The sequence below is a fragment of the Vulpes vulpes genome, chromosome 3 (assembly GCF_048418805.1).
Source record: "Vulpes vulpes isolate BD-2025 chromosome 3, VulVul3, whole genome shotgun sequence".
NCBI classification, from domain to species: domain Eukaryota; kingdom Metazoa; phylum Chordata; class Mammalia; order Carnivora; family Canidae; genus Vulpes; species Vulpes vulpes.
In genome coordinates, this window is record NC_132782.1 from 92,379,035 (window position 1) to 92,394,633 (window position 15,599).

A 15,599-nucleotide genomic window follows, 5' to 3' on the forward strand; every position below is an offset into this window, starting at 1 on the left:
AATAACGGGCAGCCCGGGTGGCTCAACAGTTTAGCACCGCCTTCAGCCCAGGGTCTGATCCTGGAGACCCAGGATCGAGTCATACGTCAGGCTCCCTGCATGGAGCCTCCTTCTCCCTCTGCCTGTGTCTCTGCCTCTCTGTGTGTCTCTCATGAATAAATAAATAAAATCTAAAAAAAAAAAAGAAATAACAAAAATACCTACTTGTAGGGTTGTTGTAAGAATAAAATGAGATAAAATAAGATAAAATATGTCAATATATGTCATGCACTTAGACCAGTGCCTGGCACATAATACTTACTCAGTAAAAAAAATGTTGAGAGATTGAGAAATCATAGAGGATAGCCTTCCTTAGAAGGGTATATGCAAGATGAATGGCACCAATTTTCCCAAGGAAATTATGTAATAAAGTCTAAGTGTTTTGTGAGTTTAATAAAGACATGGTCCACCCCTATACAGGGGTCATGGATAAGGCCAGGTGATGGGTTTCTAGGTAGATCCCAGAAGCAGTGCTATCCCAGGGCTCTTGGAGCCAGCCTATGCCTTGACACAGCGTGACTATGTGAGCATGAAGCAGAAGAACTATAACTTCTGTACACAAAGGTGAGGCCTCTCTACCATCTGAGGCTGGCATCCCCTTGGGTGGACCAGGAGCCACAGAGCTGTGCAGGATAAGCTCACAACAGTGACACCCCGAGGCAGAGAGAAACAACAGCAAGTGTGGACTGACCAGGTGCCTTTGCTCTGTGCTTGGCCATCTGAAGAACTCTTGAGGTGAATCAATCTTTGAGTTCCTGGACAATTCAAGAGGAGGAAGCCTCAGGGAAGAACTGCTGGTCCTCCTACTAATGAGACAGGTTGCTATTAAATAAACCCAGCGTTTAATTTATGGGTAAGACATAGAAACGTTGCTGGGTAGGCAAGCTTGAGCAAGCTTAGGATGGGATGGTTTGAAAAATGCTGGCTGGAACTGGTCTACAAGGGTGGTCCTTAACTAACTAGAGATTTAGGTTGGGGGGGAATACTGGCTTTGTGTGTTAAAGTTAGGTAAAGGAGGCAGTTGGGGGATATGAGCTTAGGGGTGGCTGGGTGGCATGCAAAAGGCCTGCTCACAGGCCACTTGTTTGCTACCTGTAGGAAATAGCTCGTCCTGGGAGGGTCAGTGTCTCTGGGATTCTGAAGGCCTCAAGATATCCAAGCATCATAAAATACGGAAAATAAAAAACATGACTACTATGCAGCAGAGGAGTTGTTAAGGGAAAAATTGAGAATGTTAGAGCCGGGCAGCCCCTGTGGTGCAGTGGTTTAGCACTGCCTGCAGCCTGGGGTGTGATCCTGGAGGCCTGGGATCAAGTCCCATGTCAGGGTTCCTGCATGGAGCCTACTTCTCCCTCTGCCTGTGTCTCTGCCTCTCTCTCTCTGTGTCTCTATGAATAAATAAATAAGAATCTTTAAAAAAAAAAAAAAAAAAGAATGTTAGAGCCATGTTTAAATTCTAAGTGTGTTCATGCTGTTTGCTTAATTGCTTTCCTTATTATTTTAAAAATCGGTAAGTGACTCCTGCCCCTAAGACCAAAAGAATCCAGCAGAAAAGAAAAGTACTTGGGCAGCCCTGGTGGCTCAGTGGTTTAGTGCCACCTTTGGTCCAGGGCGTGATCCTGGAGACCTGGGATCGAGTCCCATGTCAGGCTCCCTGCATGGAGCCTGCTTCTCCCTCTGCCTCTCTCTCTCTCTCTCTCTCTTTCTCATGAATAAATAAATAAATAAAATCTTTTTTTAAAAAAGAAAAGTACTCACCCAAATATCCTGCTCTCGCTTCTGGTGTTAGTGGTTCATTCCCAACAAATGTGTCATCTTGCAGGTCTGCCTTGAGGTCTAGAAAGCCCCCAGCCCAGTCCTTGGCTCCGACTGCCCCTACAATGCAACGGTCCTGCCCAGGGAAGGAGACAAGTGGGCTTAGCTACGTTCCCACAACATCCCTCAGCCCCCCTGTTCCAGGCCCGTCACCCACCTGGCTGATGTCAGCGCTGAGCCCACTGGAGGACAGCTCCATGTTGAAGGAGGTCAGGTCCTGTTTGCTTGTGCCTGAGAGCAAGGTAAAGAGAATGGGTGGACACCCAAGGAGCAGCAGGGACAGTGACACTGGAGAAAGACTGAGAAAGAAACCTGGCACTGACCTTCAGGCAAGGCAGAAAGAGTCCACAAGACCATCAGACTGGCAGTGAACGTGAGTGGAGTCTGATGTGAAACCGTGAGCCCCAGACTCCACTCGGCCAAGATGTAGCTCTGCAGCTCTGTCCTCATTCAGGCTTCCCCACTGTCCAGCCTGGTGAACCAGGACTCAGCCCCTTGCTCCTTCCCTTCTCCTCATTCTTTCTCCAACATGTCACCAAATCAGATGGTTTTATGTTCAAAATGCATTTCCCCCTTCTCTCAATAGTGTGTTTTGCCAGCACAACAGTCCCAGCCATCCTACCCTCTTGTTTAACTCTTGTATTAGCTTTACTCACTTGGTCTTTGACTTCATTCTTCTTCTTATCATGTCTTTTTTCCACAGAGCAAGTTGGAGTATCTTTTTTTTTTTTTTTTAAAGATTTTACTTATTTTTTCATGAGAGACACAGAGAAAGAAGCAGAGACATAGGCAGAGGGAGAAGCAGGCTCCCTCTGGGGAGTCCAATGCGGGACTCGATCCCAGGACCCCAGGATCATGACCCGAGCCAAAGACAGACACTCAACACTGAGCCACCCAGGTGTCCCTGGAGTAATCTTTTTAAAAAATGTATATCAGACCACACATTTCCCTTAAAAACCCTTCATCACTTGCCATCGCCCTTTAGATGAAATCCTCAGCTGCTTCTGAGGAACTGGAAGGCCCCTACCTATCTCTCCTGCTTTGTCTCATTTACTCACTACACTCCTGCTATGCTGACCTCTTTCCTGTTCTCTAGCTTGGTCACCCTCCCCCAACTCCTGGCCCCGCACTGGCTCTTCTCTGACTACAGGGCTCTTTGCCCACATTCCTCATGTAGCTGTTTGATTCTCATCTTTCGTGTTTCAGCTCAAATGTCATCTCAGAGTGAATTCTACCTACATTAAAAAAAAAAAAAAAAAAAGGCCTTCCTTGTAAAGCCTATCTAAAGTGGCTTTCCCCCAGTGAAATCTTTCTATCCAGTTTATTCATTTTCTTTATAGCAGCTATCATAGTCTCTAATTATCCTGCTCATTTGTTTTCTGTCTTTATCCAACCTGAATATGAGCTCCATGCTGACAATAACCTTGAGTACCTTATTCACAGTACCTGGCACCTGGTTAGTGCAAGCCTGAATTATTAATGAAAATCATCCCACCAGCCTTGCAAAGCTTCTGAGAGGAATGAATTAAATGATATCGAAAAAGTGCCTGTTACCTGCAAGCTTTCAAGGAACATAGCAATTACTGTGAAGACTTTGTTAATTCACTGCGTAAATACTTAGAGCATCTAGACATTTGGTGCCAGGGATACAATGGTGAAAAAGCAGGAACAGTGCTTGCTGTGACAGACCCCCATAGTGTGGTGCAGGAGATGGACACGGAACAGATAATTTAATACAATGTAAGTCTCAAGGGCTCCGATAGGGAACATGTAGCCGTTACAGCAGCACCCGGAAAGAAGCACCCAACCTAGGCTGTGGTTCGGGGAGAACTTATCAGAGGAAGTGACTTCTAAAATACAATCTGAAGCACTAGTAAGGGCAGGTCAGATAGAGTATCAGAGCCAGAGATATCAGTCCTGCAATTTATAGAGGGCCTGCAAGGTACCAAGCGCTCTGAGAAGCAGTAGTTAGGGTGTGAACTGTTCTCTAAAAAAAGATATTTTTACGACCTAAGCCTCAGTTCTTTAGAATATGCCCTTGTTTGGAAACAGGGTCTATGCAGTGTAATTGGGTTAAAATGAGGTCATTCGGGTGGGCCTTGATCCAATATGGTCCAGTGTCTTATAGTGTCCTTATAAAAGAGGGAAATGCGGACACAGAGAGAGAGAGAGACATGCACAGAGAGAAGAGGACATGAAGGCAGACACGCAGGGAGAAGGTGGCCAGATGACAGAAGTGATGCAGCCACAAGCCGAGAGATGCCAGGGACTGTTGGAGGATCCCGGAAGTTACAAGAGGTGAGCAAGCGTTCTCTCCTAGAGCTGTCAGAAAGAGCATGCCTCTACCTGCCCTTTGATTTCTGACTTCTGGCCTCCAGAAGTGCAAGACAATGAATTTCTGTTGCTTTATTAAGCCGCTTGGTTTTTGGTGCTTCGTTACAACAGCCCTTGGAAACTAATACAACAGCCAAACATTGCAATGCTGTGAGATTGGTATTATTATCACCATCTAGCAGAGAACAAGCCTCAGAGAGAGAAAGTGACCTGGCTGAGGTCACACAGCATGGGCAGAATGGATTCTTGAGCATCTACCCTGTCCCATTATATATACCACATCGCTTCTTCAACTGAACCCAGCACCAAACCTGTGTCCAAACAAAGGGGCCTTCCCAGGGGGAATCCTGGAGAAATACCCTCCCATAGCAAGTCCTCCATCTGGCGAGTGCAGTCCAAAACTTCTCTTCTTCTGGGTGAAGAGGGCCTGTGGGTTCCCTGTACTCAGGCCCTGAGCATTGCCACCTAAAGTAATCTGATTACAAAGGAAAATGAGGGAGCTGAGTATGGGATTGGGAATTCTACTCCTTCCACAGGCTTTGGTTGACCAGCAGGATAGAGGTTAGTTCTGGGCCCCATGCTGGACCAAGCTGAGTTTTACGGGAAAGATGGATTTTCAGAGAGAAACTGCTCCTCAAGCACCCTTCCCCTGATTTTCACCTGGGGCCTTTACAGGAGAGCTCTTCACACAGTGTCAGATACTCTGTAAGCAGCCCGATATCATCACTCAGCATGTCTCTAATCTGATGTCCCAGATGAGCTTCTGTTAACAACTTCCCAAATTTTCTCCCCAGATCTGCCACTCACCCTCAATGACATAAATCTTCTTTTGCAGCTCTGTGAACAGATCTTTAAGCTTCTCAAATGTGTCCAGAATCTTTACAAACTCCTCCGCAGGTTTTGAGGCAAATTGGTGAAGTGTTTCCTGACTTCTCTTGGTCGCAAAATGCTTTCCAATCTGGGTGGGTGTAAAGAGTGGAGAGCTGGCATCCCCAGAGTGGCTGACAAAGCCCTAGCCCCAAGAAGAAAGGGGAGTGGGGCTCAGGGAATAGGAGAGGAAAGATGAGATGTAGGAGGCAGCCAGGACCCATACCCCAATGATGTAGCGGATGATGTCTTTGGCTGAATCAATGTTGGTACGATCAGTGGCTTCCCCATCAGTGATGATGATAAGCACTTTGGTGGCATCTGGACGGGCCCCCAGGTCTTGCCGGAATACCTCTCTCCTGTGTCCAAGAAGGGGTGTGTGTGAAAAACTCCTCCAGATAATGAAGTCTCCCTCCACTCAACCAGCTCATTGAGTCACTGTCCTGCTGATTATGCAAAAGCTCTTTTCCCCATCCCCCAGGCAGTATTCCCAGCCTTCAAATTTCTCTTCTGAACCTCCTGCCTCACCCTTGCTGCCACACCTCTCTTTCCAGACCTGCGGTCTTCAGTGGAATTCTGGGTGGCCAGAAGGCAGTCCCAGAGCCAATGGGCAGTGACAGGGAGGCTTTCTGAGGAAGGATTTTGGGCTTCCTACTCTCCAGTTTAACCACATGACCACAATTATCCTTTCATCAGTTAGACATGCTGAGGATCCAGGTGAGATTTCAATATGGAAAATGGGCTCCTTGGCTGGAGAAAATGGGGAAGTCACTTTTCCAGAGCAAGCTCATCTGGCTCCCCTATCATCCCCCACCATCACCAGGCTGCATGTAGATCTCTGCCACAGCAAGTCTTTAGGGAAGTGAAGTGACTTGTTTCCATGTCAATTTCCCCCAAACCATGAGTTCCTCAAGAAAGGAACCTATCTGATCTGCTGCTGAATCTCTGGCTCCTGACACAGAGTAGGTGTGCTCAGTGCAAGTGATATAAAAGGAAGAAGGGTGTTCTGAGCACTGGACAGGCAAATGCTCCAAAGTCCCACTTGCCCACAGCTTCCTTCTGTAGTAAGCCAGGGTGCCCACAGTTTCTGTTGGGACAGCAGTTCTGTCTGCACCATCTGATCCTTCCCTCCTCATCCCACAGCTAACCAGAGACAGATGATAATCCTAGAGCAGCCAGTCTACAACCCCTGACTTATGATGTGACCTGCCTTGGGAGCAGAAGCTGAAAAGTGACATGGAGGGGCCACAGTGGCAGGTGTAGGAGAGATGCAGAAAGGGGGGCCACAAAGCAGAGTGGAGCTCTGATGAGCAGAGCCAAGGCCTCTGTTCCATCTTGGATGCAAATTGTTTCCCTAGCCTTCACCCACACGGACACGGCTCCTGTTTGTGGATTTTTGCCCTAGTTTGAACCACCATCACCTCTCATCTGGATTTTTCAATAGCCTCCTACCTGGCCTCCCTGCTCCCACCCTGGGGGCCTGGAGCCTAACAGCTCTGCAGCCAAGGGGTCTTTTTAAAAACATAAATCCAATGATCACTCCTCTGTTCAAAACCTCCAGTGACTTCTCATCTCACTCTGAGGCAAAGCCAAAGTCTTCCCTATGGCCTCCAAGGTCCTGAGTGCTCTGGACTCCCATGGTCTGTCCGACCTCATCTCCTACTACTTTCACCGTTGCTTACTTCTCTCCAGTCACACTGGTGTCCTGGGTCTTCTCGGAACATCCGAAGCATGTTCTCATCTCAGGGCCTCTGCTAGTCCCTCTGCCTGGAATGGTTTTCCCCAGGTATCAGTATGGCTGCTTCCTCACTTCTGAGTCTTTGCTCAAATGTAACCTTCCCTTATTTTCCTACTGAATGCTTTCTTCTTCTTTGTAAGACTTACATCTTCTACTATATTATCTGACTTACTTATCATGTCTATTGTATTTCTCTCCCCTTGCTACATTAAACCTCAAGAGGGTAGAGATTTTTGTTTCATTCACTGCTATATTCCCAGAATCTAGAACATAGCAAATGACAACCCACAGGCCAAAGCCAGCCCACAGCTTGTTTCTGTATGGTCCATGAGCTACAGGTGATTTTCATATTTTTATAGATTTTATTTATTTATTTGAGAAAGAGAGAGAGAGCACAAGCAGGGGGAGCTGCAGGCAGAGGCAGAAGGAGAAGCAGGCTCTCCGCTGAGCAGAGAGCCCAAAGTGGGGTTTGGTCTCAGGACCCTGAGATCACAACCTGAACAGAAGACAGCCACCCAAATGACTGAGCCACTCAACTGACTGAGCCACCCATGCCCCCTGTCAAGAAGTATTTATAAAATATATTTCTCTGACTGCTCCTTTTAGCTCCCATGGTTGACACTTTTGGAGTATCCTTCCATCCTATCATGACCCCTTTCTCTAAGAAACTGCCCTCTTTCCACAGAGGTGGGATCCGAGAATCCATGTCTGTGCCATGTGACTTTATGCCATAAAACAGAACTGGGTGGACCGGTGGACACCTAATCTGGGGTCAGCCAATCAGATCTTCTCTCCTGGAAGCTGGAATTCAGGTTATTCATCTGAATTGAGTAGCTGAGGCTGTCATTTTTTTTTTTTTCCAGTGGACATGGCTTACCATGTACCCACCAAAGCTGTCTATAGAGAGTGAAGTAGACATGACAGGCCAAGTGAACCTCAGAAGAAAAGACTTGGAAACACCTATGTAAAGTCTTGAGGAGATGCCTCACATGCATGTTTAACTTCTGTAAATCCAACTATATGTGCTTGGCAAAGAAATGACAATGAGAAAAATAAGTGTCATAGCACAGGAGGTCTTTCCTGCTCTTTCACTCAATTTGAGTGCATGCCCAGGGTGAGCATAAGATGAAATATATAATTTTCTTATCTTCCAAATCGTTTTCAGTTTCCAGGGCCACTTTAACATCTAAAGATAGGTATTTTTATTTTTATTTTTAAAACGATTTTATTATTGTTATTTTTTAAGTAGGCTCCATTCTGGGCATGCTGGGCATGGAGCATGATGTGGGGCTTGAACTCACACCCCCAAGATTGAGACCTGAGTCAGTCCACTTGCCCTGGCACTGCTGCAGGCTCAGTACCAGCCTTTGTCTGTGTGTGGGCACATGCCACTGTGGTGCTCAAGAACAGCCCATGGAAGAATCATATGAACAGGTGGTAACTAAGGTCATACACCAGTGTGGACACGTTTGGATTTCCAACAGCTACCCTGCTGGGCTGTCATGGAAGATATGCCCCAAAGGTAGCATTTTCATCACATCTGAATGTGATGATAGAAGCCCACCACAAATATGATCACTCTGGGGCCACGGGATCCTCAAGCTGGGACTTCCAGAACTCTGTCAGAAGGGAGACACTGGAACAAAAAACCCCAGGTTCTAAGATACTACAGGAAGGTTCACCTCGAGTGGAACAGAGGGCCTATGAGTGTCAGGAATGTGGAAAATCCTTCCAGTAAAAAGGTAGTGTAATCTTGCATGAGAGAATTCACACTAGTCCAAAGCCCTTTGAGTGTACCTCTCGGAAAAAACGCTTCAGAGGCAAAGGCAATTTTGTTACACATTGGCAAATACACACAGGAGAGAAGCTCTATCAGTAAGAGGAATGTGGGGAAAGCTTTAGTCAACGAGGTGGCCTGGCCATTTGTGAAAGATCCCGCACTGGACAGAAACCCTATGAGTGTGCTATTTGTCAGAGAGGCTTCAAGAGTCAAAGTAACCTTGCTGTTCGTAGAAGAATTCATGGTGGTGAAAAGCCCTATAGATATCATCAGTGTAGAAAAGTCTTCAGTCAGAAAGGAAGCTGAATTGTTCACATTAGAGTCCACACAGGCCTGAAACCGTATGCCTATATACACAGTGCAGGAAGAGTTTCCAAATCAGGGGGAACTGTGTCCTTCAAAGCAAAATTTACACAGGAGACATACCCTATCTGTGTGGTCTATGTGGGAAAAGCTTCAGTTAGAGAGAGTCTGGCTGTGCACCAGTGAAACTGCTCACAAAGACTCACCCTTTGATCACTCTCTTCAAAGGAAGTTCTCTTTATGAATATAAAGTACACAATCCTCAGATCAGACAACCTATCCAATTCCATGGAATGAATGGAGACACTTTCAGAAAGACTATCATTGGCTAGGACAAACTGGCTTTTCTCTTTTCCCCCAAATGAGTATGAAAAGTAAATGTCTTATTTATAATGATTAATAAAAAACATAATATATACAATATGGCCCTTCAACGCAATCCAACTACATTCATCTAGGCCTCAATTTATTTTTAGAGATTTTATTTATTTATTCATGAGAGACAGATTGAGAGAGAGAGAGGCAGAGACATAGGCAGACGGAGAAGCAGGCTCCTTGCAGGGAGCCCAATGCGGGACTTGATCCTGGGACCCTGGGATCACGCCCTGAGCTGAAGGTAAACGCTCAACTGCTGAGCCACCCAGGTGTCCCTAGGCCTAAATTTAAACACAGCCATCTGGGGATCCCTGGGTGGCTCAGCGGTTTGGCGCCTGCCTTTGGCCCAGGGCGTGATCCTGGAGTCCCAGGATCAAGTCCCACGTTGGGCTCCCGGCATGGAGCCTGCTTCTCCCTCCTCCTGTCTCTGCCTCTCTCTCTCTCTCTCTCTCTATGTCTATCATAAATAAATAAATCTTTAAAAAAATAAATAAACACAGCCATCTGGTCCAACTCCAGAGGAAAAACTTCTATGGTAGATTTAGGAAATCAGTATATGCTATCTTCCAATGTGGGGTTTGACTATATTGAATTTGTGAACAATTCAAGGAATTCTTCAAGGAGAACTTTGACTAGTAGAGATTGTCATTCACACACTGACTTCAAAAGCTGATCCCTATATAAGATGTGACTGTATCATGACTGCCATATTCACAAGCACTTTCCAAGTCTTGGTTCTAGTTCCTCGTGAGGCCTGGCAATACTCACTGTACCAAAGGCTAATGAACTATCCCTGCATCCTCCCAAGAATTTCCCTCAGGGATTCAATTAATAAAGTATATTTCTGTTACTTACAATTCAAAGAACCTGGACTAGGGGAGCTTTGGTGGTTCAGTTGGTTAAGCGTCCATCTGCCTTTGGCTCAGGTCATGACCCCAGGGTCCTGGGATTGAGCCCTGCATCGGGATCCCTGCTCAGCAGGGAGTCTGCTTCTCCCTCTCCCTCTGTCCCTTGCCCTGCTCATGCTCATTCTCTCTCTCAAATAAATTAAATCTTAAAAAAAAAAAAACTGGACTAAAATTGCTCCAGTTGAATTTCTACAATAATCTGCACATTGCTAAGCCTACACCCTACAACCTGAAGAAGCCAGTACCAACTGACAGGTGGGCTCTCTGCTGCAAAAGGGGACTCACGCAACATAGTTGATGGCACCAAAGGTGTTGGTCAACAGGCGCATGTGTACTACTTTGCCCAGCAGAACATCAGGGTTCTTCACCTTCACATAATCCAAGAAATTAAATTCTGTTTTGCAGTCTGTGGAAAACTGAACAGCAGCAAACTGGAAAAAGAAGCAAGAAATGAAATGTCATTACATATCCCTTCCCACTTGTTTGCTCCAATTGATCTCTTTTTTTTTAAGATTTTATTTTTAAGTAATCTGCACACCCAACATGGGGCTCGAACCCACACCCCCAAGATCAAGAGTTGCACACTCTACTGACTGAGCTAGCCAGGTGCCTCTTGCTACAACCTATTTCTTTTCTTTTCTTTTCTTTTTTTTTTTTTTTTTTTAGGACTTTATTTTTAAGTAATCTCTACACCCAACATGGGGCTCGAACTCACAACACCGAGATCAAGAGTTGCATGCTCTTCCAACTGAGCCAGTAAGGAGCCCCTTCTTTTTTTTTTTTTTTTAAGATTTTATTTATTTATCCATGGGAGACACACAGAGACAGAGAGGCAGAGACACAGGCAGAGGAAGAAGCAGGCTCCATGCAGGAGTCCAATGTGGGACTTGATCCTAGGACTCCAGGATCATGCCCTAGGCCAAAGGCAGGTGCTAAACCACTGAGCCACCCAGGGACCCCCAGGAGCCCCTTATTTTTTTTAAGATTTTATTTATTTATTCATGAGAAACACACAGAGAGAGAGAGAGAAAGGCAGAGACACAGGCAGAGGGAGCAGCAGGCTCCATGCAGGGAGCCCGACGTGGGACTTGATCCTGAGTCTCCAGGATCAGGCCCTGGGCTGAAGGCAGTGCTAAACCACTGAGCCACCACGGCTGCCCAGGAGCCCCTTCTAATCTATTTCTTATCCAGCACCTGGGTAACCCAACCCCCACATTCCTATCTCAAAGCATTCTTTTGAAAATGAGGTAATATATGCACAAACACAAAAATAAAATTAAATAAACCTCTGATCCCTTATGCAGTGATGTCTGCTATACTCCTGTCCTTGGCCTGTCCTCCCCAGTGGGGATGGTTCTGCTGAGTGACCCGGCTAAACTGGACACAGCTGGTTGGGCCACAGACGGCCACTTGGCTGCCTCGAGGCCAGTCAGAATCTATTCTCCAAGAATTTGGAATTTGCAGAGGGAGGGGTTGGTGGAGACGACAAAAAACCCTCCTGAAACTTTAACATGTGAATTTGGGAGCTTTCCACAGGCCCACGTGATCCAAAGAAGCTGAGGAAGAATGTGCAGAAAGAGAGAAGAGGGAAGCAAAACCCAGAAGCAAACCAAAACCCCCCAGAAATGAGAACTAAAGAGAATCCCACAAACTTTCTATTCCTTAGTTCTTGTCTCTTCCAGAAGTCCAGTTACAACCATTCCTTTAGGTTCTGAAGATACCTCATACTGAGTTTTTCTTTTATGCCTTAAGCTAGCTCAAGTAGGTATTTATTGCCTACAAATAGGAAAACTAATTAATAGATTTACCTGGTAGGAAGAGTTGCTGAGTTTCTTCATCACATCCTTCATGAAGTCCAGAATTTTCTGAAATTCATCTTGCTGCAAGCTCATTGAACCATCAAACAGAAATACCAAGTCCACGTTGCCCTTTATACATTCTACAGAGGCCAGGCACAAAGGGACTCAATGAAGTGTCTCCACGGGTTGGCCTGCCCAGGCTGCTTCCCTTGTATGAGCAGCCACCTGGGAGGGATGTTTACCCACTGGACCCCCAGCTCCTTACCCTGATAACCAGGGCGCCCTTGCAGCACAACACCTCTCAGATTCTGGTGGAAAAGGTAACACAGGCCACTTAGGTAGACATTCTGATCACACGTCCGAGACAGCCCAGGGTCACAGGCCTGAAGGAAGCAAAGGTTTAAAAAAAATAAAGAGTTGGGGCTTCTTCCTTTGTATATTCTGGGCATCACCAGCGAAGAACAAGAACCTTCAGAGTCATCATCTCCTGACTTCACTCCCTACATCCAACTGGTTACCAAGGCAAGGTAATTCTGCCTCCGGCTCTTCTAGGAATTTCTCCATCCCTACCACCAAAGCTGTATGCCAGTGGATACTCACTGTCTATAGAAGAGTTTAAACTTTGGAGGTTGGCATTCATACTGTTTATAGGTGGGGACTCTCCTACATTTCCAGGCCAATCCCCTTCCATTTCTAATCAACACATTCTGTGTTTAAGCCAAATTACTCACTATTCCTGGGATATACAATGTTGTTTTTTTCATTTATGACTGTTTTTCCTGCCAGACTGAAATTTCCTGAAGGTCAGAGATCATATCATCTTTGTATCTCTCTCCTCTGACCCTATGAGAACTTAGCACACCGGCTGGCATGTAATAGTAGCTAAGTAAACAAGCTCCAAGAAAATGCTAGATAAATATTTCCCTCAGTCAGCCTTCTACCTCTCATATACCCATGTTTGAAGATGCTGCTGGGATGAACTGTAAAGATCAATGGACTTAGAATCAAATGGGAATTTGATTCAAATCCTGGCTCTACCATGTGACTTTGGCCAAGCCTCTTAAACCCTTGGGTTTGTTTCCTCACATGTAAAATGTGTATACTGGGCACTCAGGTGGCTCAGTGGGTGAGCGTCTGCCTTTGGCTCAGGTCGTGATTCCAGGGTCCTGGGATTGAGTCTTGCATCAGGCTCCCTGTGGGGAGCCTGCTTCTCCCTCTCCCTCTGTCTCTGCCTTTCTCTCTATGTCTCTTATGATTAAATAAAATAAAATCTTTTTAAAAAATGGGTATACTGATCTCTGCCTCACCCAAGTACCTCGAACATAAAGGAGATAAAAGCAGCGTTTTTGCACCACTAGTCATTTATGTACACTTCACAATTTCTGCCATGTGGGCCTATCATGCATACTCTTATTTATGTAATGTTTTATTTACTTTAAATTTACTTTTTTTTAAAATTTTTATTTATTTATTATAGTCACAGAGAGAGAGAGAGGCAGAGACATAGGCAGAGGGAGAGAAGCAGGCTCCATGCACCGGGAGCCTGACGTGGGATTCGATCCCGGGTCTCCAGGATCGCGCCCTGGGCCAAAGGCAGGCGCCAAACCGCTGCGCCACCCAGGGATCCCTACTTTTTTTTTTTTTAACTTTAGCTTTACCCCAAGCAGTTTGATCCAAGAAATCATGAATTTGATGTGTGGTATATATTTCCTAAGAAGCCATTAAATAAAGATATAAGTATAAGACATCAAAAGTTTGTGTACCACCAAAAATCACCTCTGTATGTCAATGAGCACATTTCATATTTGGAAAAAAAAAAACTGACATAAGTCAGAGCTCAAAAATAGTTGGCTCACACTGCATTCTTAATAAATCCTGATTAATTCGGAATCTCTCTGATGCCTGAAATCTTCTATAGGATTTTTACTCCCTTTGCCTTCCTTCTTTTTAATCTGTCTTTCTTAGTATCACTACATGAGATTCTTACCAAAAGCTTTCCACTTATGAAGTCTGTCGCCAAGGTCATCCCCAAGTACTTGGAAGTATAGTTGGAACCTGTAGGCACCAGGAGATTGACTGGTCTGGAGGAACTTAGGTACCGAGGTGTGGTGGGGCCAGCCTCAACTTCCCTGGGACAGTATTCCTCCCAGGCCCCTCACCAGTTACTCACCACTCAGGCTGACTGGTAGGCAGTGGCCAGTGCCTGGCTGGCATTGATAGAGGTTTCCTGTGCTGTTCCCCTCACCTGGAGCTCCCACGACAACCCTGATGAGAAATCTCACCTGTGAGATGAAGTTGTCCCATCTTTACCCACCCACTCCTACCCATTGGGGGGCTCAGATCCACAAGTTTCTCAAAGCAACGCAGTCTGTCCCCTGCAGGGAGGCTCCTCAGTCCCCACCTCTTCCCTATTCAGAGGCGAAAATTCTAGAAAGTTAAGGATCTTTTCCATTTATAGTTTAGAAAAACTGAGGTCCAGAGAATGATGTGCCAGATGTCACATAAGTTCGCTCAATCAGGCAACAATTCAAAAGTCATTTATGAAGGTGCCTCAGTGTTTCGCTGCCTAACGTGTGCCTTGGGCTCAGGTCATGATCCTGGTCCTGGCTCCTGGGTCCTGGAATGGAGCCTCACACCTGGCTCCCTGCTCAGCAGGGAGTCTGCTTCTCTCTCTCCCTCTGCCCCTCCACCTGGTTGTGCTCTCTCTCTCAAATAAATAAATAAAATCTTTTTTAAAAAGGCATTTATGACATATCTACTCTGTGCTAGGTTGGGGCACGTATTGGGCATGAGGGGAAAAATGAGAGAAACAAAGTCTCTGCTGTCAAGGAGCTCATTGTCCAGCCCAAGCGCTACTGGGGAATTTAGAAGTGTTGCAAAGCCTTTTAGGGGCTGTGATATTTCCCCTTCTATGAGGCACTTAGGTGGAGATTTAAGGATGGACTGTGCTGGTCCTACTATCTGATGGCCTCGCTCCTCCAGAAGGAAGACCCTCGGCACCTGCCGGTTTCCGGACCTGCGCCCCCCACGCCCCCGACGTCCGCTCCCCCATGGGCTGGTGTCCTGGTCTCCAGTCCTAGCTCTGCCGGGCAGGGGGGGGCCAGGGGCGGCTCACCCGTCTCCAACCTGCAGGACTCTGTACCCAAAATGCCTCCCGGCGTGTGGGAAGGAGAAGTTCTGCACGTGCCGCACTTCCAAGTTGTAGCCTGAGGCCAGGGCTGAGAGAGACCAGGGGGTGCGGTCGGTGGGTCAGCGGGTCAGCGGTTCCGGCCAGCCAGAGTCCCCGCAGGGGGCCCCAGAGCCGCAGGCGCTGATTGGCGGTCGCCCACGTGCCCCAAGTGGGCGGCTCACCCACAAAGACCCAGCTCCTTCCTCCTGGGGCCACCCGCTGCCTGCTTGGGAGGCAGAGCTAGACCTTCCCCCTCGGGCTTCCCCTTTCAGAGTCTCGACTCCGGGAAATTGGAAGCAGCAACTCCCTACTACCCAGAGCCCACTTGGCCTGCCAGCAAAGAAGGAAGGATGAGAAGGCGTTGGTCCGTGAGATAGAGGCAGATGGAAGGGGCCCCCCCGTGGGATGAGGTTGCCCCATCGCAGGGTGCATCTCCCTACACACCCACTTCTCCCTTGGGCCTAGGACCCTA

The 15,599-nt window shown here is 46.8% G+C and overlaps 1 protein-coding gene and 1 pseudogene across 7 annotated transcripts in view; one reads left to right on the plus strand and one right to left on the minus strand.

The window, feature by feature from the left end:
- The window catches only part of ITGAL (integrin subunit alpha L), a 42,586-nt gene that overhangs the window by 25,793 nt on the left and 1,194 nt on the right, over positions 1-15,599 (minus strand). For 5 of the 7 annotated variants that reach the window (XR_012000582.1, XM_026011173.2, XM_026011174.2 and 2 more), the window contains exons 2-11: positions 15,074-15,176; positions 14,129-14,223; positions 13,946-14,013; positions 12,224-12,341; positions 11,968-12,098; positions 10,445-10,590; positions 5,282-5,414; positions 4,996-5,146; positions 2,012-2,085; positions 1,798-1,930 (exon numbers count right to left, since the gene is read on the minus strand). Coding sequence is in view for 6 of the 7 variants with exons in the window: in XM_026011173.2 (XP_025866958.1) it covers positions 1,798-1,930; positions 2,012-2,085; positions 4,996-5,146; positions 5,282-5,414; positions 10,445-10,590; positions 11,968-12,098; positions 12,224-12,341; positions 13,946-14,013; positions 14,129-14,223; positions 15,074-15,176 (1,152 nt within the window). In the remaining variant the exon portion in view is untranslated. Of the gene's footprint in view, positions 1-1,797; positions 1,931-2,011; positions 2,086-4,995; positions 5,147-5,281; positions 5,415-10,444; positions 10,591-11,967; positions 12,099-12,223; positions 12,342-13,945; positions 14,014-14,128; positions 14,241-15,073; positions 15,177-15,599 lie in introns of those variants that run through there. The other 2 variants (XM_072753485.1, XM_072753486.1) reach the window with 2 other exon arrangements.
- On the plus strand, positions 8,328-9,216 carry LOC112929238 (uncharacterized; annotated as a pseudogene).